General features: G+C 36.4%; 1 protein-coding gene across 1 annotated transcript; it reads right to left on the reverse strand.

Moving 5' to 3' along the window:
- Window positions 1-309: 309 nt before the first annotated feature.
- On the reverse strand, window positions 310-4,684 carry LOC105250228. Its single transcript, XM_011256208.3, has 5 exons — window positions 4,251-4,684; window positions 2,931-3,054; window positions 2,223-2,373; window positions 1,582-1,798; window positions 310-930 (listed from the first exon to the last, which is right to left on the reverse strand). The coding sequence occupies exons 1-5, from the start codon at window positions 4,493-4,495 to the stop codon at window positions 804-806; spliced, it is 864 nt and encodes a 287-aa protein (XP_011254510.1). The 5' UTR covers window positions 4,496-4,684; the 3' UTR covers window positions 310-803.
- Between the last annotated feature and the right edge of the window lie 342 nt (window positions 4,685-5,026).

Below are 5,026 nucleotides of genomic sequence, written 5' to 3' on the forward strand. Positions count from 1 at the left end.
GCACATGCATCTGAGAGGTATATAGCTGTACTTTGTTTCAACTGGATTTTTTTTATAAAACTCAGAGTAGTAATACCACTTACAGTTAAATTAATCTCTTTAATTATAATAATTATTTTTTCGAAATTGTAATTAGGGAGAAAAATTAATCGTCTTATCTGTTTCTGTCAAATCTTGTAATAAATCTCATTAAGAGATATTACTAGATATATATTTGAAAGAAAAATTTCTCTCAAATTTTATTTTGTCTCTTATAAGCGAGGGATACAAATATAATTTCCTTTTCTCTCGAGTAAATTAAATATAAAAATTATTTAATCTTATCTCGACCCAAAAATCCTCCTGACCTGAAAAATTATTTTGATTATAGAGAAATTTTCAGAAACGATGAGAAATCGACAAAATCAAATAAAAAATGTTGTAATAACTATCAATAATTTAAAATCCCTCCCGAGGAAAAATACAATTTCACTCGATTATTCATTCGATATTCAAGAAATATAATTTTCCTTGTACTTAATCTCATGCATTATTTCTAAATGCAAGGAATGTCTGATTTCGTTCTCTTAAACATCGCGAATGAGAATTAAAATCGCGTTGGAATTGAATGCTCGTGCCATTTTCTGAATTTCGATCGAGCTGGCCTGCGTTAGCGTCGTCATCCTCAGGTCGTAGCGTTGTTCTCGCGATGGCGTCCTCCCTCCGATTCGCCGCTACTATCGATCGCAGTGGTGGCGGCGGCGGCGGTGGCGGCCGTCGAAGAATTTGGGGTGTCAGCCGGGAAGGGGGGAAGGGGGAACGTGTCAGTTTCTTTGCGGTTTTATTACACGGCTCGCCGGAGGTGGCAATTTGTTGAAGCCTGCGTTGTCAAAGACCGGAAGTAGGTCCCTCACTCTTTGTCCCGCGCCGATCGACGCCAGCTCGATCCATCTGCAATGGCGAAACACGTGAAAGGGGGTGCCCGCTCTTCCTCTCTTTTTTTTCTGAAACGATCCGTTTTCCCCTAATGCCCGCAAACCTTTTGTGTTTTATTGGCAATGTTCCATTAAAGATATTACGGCCAAGTGGAAGAGCGGATCACACGTAATGGCGCTGCCGTCATTTTCTTTTTTTTTTTAGAAAAGATTATAATTTAAATTGTAACAATTATATACCTTTCTTTTTTATTTTATATTCTAAAGTATGATTAGATAGATTTTTTTTATAGCGAGCTGAAGCAAACGATATAAGTAAGATATAAGAACGATATAAGAAAATAAAAATAAGAAAAAAATACGAAGAATATCGAACGCATAAAGGGTCATGCGTTTTGTAGGAAAAATCATTTCTACTTATAATATCATTTTTAAAACAGCAAATTAATCACAGCTGTATTAATTTAGAAGTAACGGGCGATTAAACAACCGCCATTGTACCATATTGTCGATGGTATTGTCTCAATAATTAATGAATACCGGACGATAAATATTGCCCGGGACGATATGGCATATATCCCGAGTAATTTTTAACACGGCTACGAATTTGTCGTTCAATGAATCACGCGCGGCTCGCGTTGCATGAGCGAGAGAATTCACTTCCCACCTGTTGTTTTTGTATTTGGCGAGGGGTTGAGCGGCTGGATGGGGCGTTTCGGTGGGAAAATATGTGGCCCCATAAAAATCCAAACCACGGCTCAGCAGCATCGAGGTCTCCTCCACATTGGCCAGGGTAACCCTTATAACGGGTGGCCCCGTATAAATCGTCGCCGGCTCGTTGAGATTCTGCGCGTCGCTCTTTAGCTTGTCATTGATGGCCTTCACTGATTTATTTAACACACGAGCATTTTATTGCATGCTGACATAGCTCGATGCATCGCGCATCATGCGAAAAGTATTTTATATTCGCATATTATAATTATATTTTATATTTTATAAGTATTTATTCGAGAATGTTTCAGAGATGCTTTTTGCGAAATAAATCTACTATCGAGATTGAAATCTTAAATTATGTATGCAAAATATATATATATATATGTACGTGTATAAGTACAACATATTACTGAAATATTATGTAATGTTACATTTTTAATATTATATGTTGAAGTATAATAAATTATATATTGTCGATATTGTTCAAAGAAGAGAGTAGTTTATCACGTTACGCGCTATATAAGAGCCGGTACTTTCTCCGAGAAAGAGCGGTGGTATGAGAAATATAGAAGCATTTGCATTCTCGTGACTCACAAACAGTTCCCGTATTCAGAGGTAGCCTGGTTACTTCGACGATAGATCGATATTTGTAGAGAGCGTGCCTAATATCGTCCTCCGGCAATTCCTCAGGCACATCAAGAACATAGACGGTGAAGATCTTTGCCGGTCTACACGGTATAGCGACCTATAGTATTATGAATTATAATGCACATTACGTGTCATTTATTTCTGATGAGAAATTTATTTGAAAAAAAAATTGTAAAATTATATTTTATAAAGAATAAGTGTGCGAATTCAATAATAAAAGGAGAGAATATTTAACGCTGTAGCGTTTAATGTGTTTAATGTGAAGTATCGCATATTATTCGATATTGCCATAATTAAATTTACGTAAATACATAAATAGATTGTGCTTACGCGAGTTAAGATATTCCCGTTAACTTTCAAGCAAGTAAAGCCTTTATACTTTGTTGTATATCCGCAACATACGTTTGTACTACGCGAGAGTAAAATCCATGCAGATCCCGAGATTAGTTGCAAAAGCACTATAAGGCATTCCTCTGTCAGGTACTTTAGCTTTAGAAAGGTAACACCAGATGTAAAAGTCCCAAAGCGGTAATGCGTTAAATTATTTACGCCGCCAGAATTATTTTGTCAGCTAGTATTTATCTATAAAGCGATATTAAAATATCTGTGATAAGCTAATTAAGGCGTGAAAATTCGTTGGTACAAAATATTCACCTTTTTGTAGAAACGAGCGCCTGTCACTTTGTGAAAACCTTTTTTATATACCGCCTGAAAGTCTTCGATGTTGCTGAACTTGAAGAGAATGCCAGTAGCGGTTTTCGTCAAAGAAAATGCGCCTCTAGATCATATATAACGGAAGGTCGTTTTGATTATAATATAAAAATTAATTATAAAAAATATTTTCAAACATGGAATTCGACACATGAATATTAATATCTTTTATGTATATATTTATATGTCGAAATAATTCCGCGATTAAAAGTTAGTTTATTTTAGTTTATTTTATTTGGCTCTACGATATTAATTATGAATAAATTCTTGCCGTTGTCATGCGCTGGTTGCGCAAAAACAGTTTATGCACATAATACACACATACACGCACACCGCATCGGGATATATAGTTGGTTTAATGTATTTGTTGTCCGACCTGTTACTGCTTGTACTACTTCGCGCGACGCGCCAGCTGACTTAACTACTTTTAGATTCGATTCGAGCACGAGGTCTTAGGATCTCTTGTGGATTAACTAAGCGAAGGTCGAAGTAATCTACACAATATAATTAGCGAGAACTTTACGAGTTAATAAGTATAAAATTTTAGCATAAATCGGTTTTCGTGCATATATTTTAGCTTTATATATAATTCTGTAATCCTTATTTGTCAAACTACAAAGAGTTTAAAGTAATTGATTTTTGTAAATATAAATTATCCCTTCAATAATATAATTTATATTTTATATCATATAATTTATATCAATCTATCAATATATTTATATTTTTTATATCATATAATTTATATCAATCTATCAATATATTTATATTTTTTATATCATATAATTTATATCAATCTATCAATATATTTATATTTTATATTTATTATATATTTATTTGTTATCATATAATTTATATCAGTATAATTTATATTTTATCATTTCGGTAAATTATTAAAGATGAAAAAAGCGAAAGTAGTCGTTGCACAATGGAACGAAGTCATTCATTATCGATTATAAAAACAGCGATATTAAAGATTTAATTAAATTACAAATTTCTAAATATTTATCTTTTCAAATCTTGCACAAGTACTTGTATATCTTTTTGCAATATATAATAATAGTGTAAATTTCTAACGTCTAGGATGCAATATAAAATAATTAAATAATTAAAACACTGATGACGTTTTAATTATCTCGCTCGTTAGTTATCAAAATATTATGCCCATATATTTTCTCTCTTTCTCTTTTTTCTCTTATCGAAATCCGGAAGGAAAATCCTCGTATCAAACGGCAGGCCGTAGTGGCTCACCAAAGTGGTTCTCACCGGAAGTTCATCTTCTCGCAAATGGTGGCGGCCTTCTCCATGCTCAGTTCGTGGCTCGGGGTGAGCAGGAAAGCACCCTTGGTGAGGAAATCGTTCTCGCTGACTTCCGAGTCGCTGTCGCCCTGGTCCTGCCAATCGGCGGAGCCACGACGGCCCTCCTGATTCAGGCGCAACATCGAGCTACTCTTTGACGTCGACATGTCCTTGTCGCACTGTGCACTGCCACCTTGTTCCGGCTGCGACATCTTTTATAGCGTTGCCAGTCAACCGAGAACTCTCGGTGATCTCACGGTGTGCCGCTCGTGCGAGGGAACGGCTCTATATGTATATTTACGTACGTATAACGCGTTACGCGAGATCGATCACTCGGGGAGGACGTCGAGAGGCACGAGACCGGACATACGTCGTGCTACACTGCTCCAGACCGCGTTCCACTACGGTCCTTTTATATGCGCCTGCGATGGATGGGCGAGCTAAGTCGACGACGACGGCGATCGACGCGAACGGAAGATTGCACGGCAAAAAGTGTCCCTGAGTGCAGCTCGACGCGGTCAGTTAATAATCCCTTGATTGCTATTGATGCGCATACGCGCGAGAAAAAAGAGAAATTCACCGCAAAGATTCAATTGCGCGAGAAAAAAGGAGGAAGATGGATTGCAATGGTTCAATTCCTAATTCAATCGTTGATGCAAATACGTGTTTTTAAAGGGGCCTTGATGCAGATACATCGATATGGATTATTATTCATGTTATAATAGGCACTTGATATCGTCAAA

The sequence above is a fragment of the Camponotus floridanus genome, unplaced genomic scaffold, assembly GCF_003227725.1.
Source record: "Camponotus floridanus strain SB8 unplaced genomic scaffold, Cflo_v7.5 scaffold140, whole genome shotgun sequence".
Classification (NCBI taxonomy): domain Eukaryota; kingdom Metazoa; phylum Arthropoda; class Insecta; order Hymenoptera; family Formicidae; genus Camponotus; species Camponotus floridanus.

Bases quoted from the DNA above. Each gene is read 5' to 3' on its own strand.
- LOC105250228 (XM_011256208.3), bottom strand. From the start codon at position 4,495: ATGTCGCAGCCGGAACAAGGTGGCAGTGCACAGTGCGACAAGGACATG. The intron at 2,374-2,930 runs GTGAATATTTTG...ATAATACTATAG, and splicing joins GCGCTCGTTTCTACAAAAAG to GTCGCTATACCGTGTAGACC. The intron at 931-1,581 runs GTGGGAAGTGAA...TCGCCATTGCAG, and splicing joins GCCAAATACAAAAACAACAG to ATGGATCGAGCTGGCGTCGA.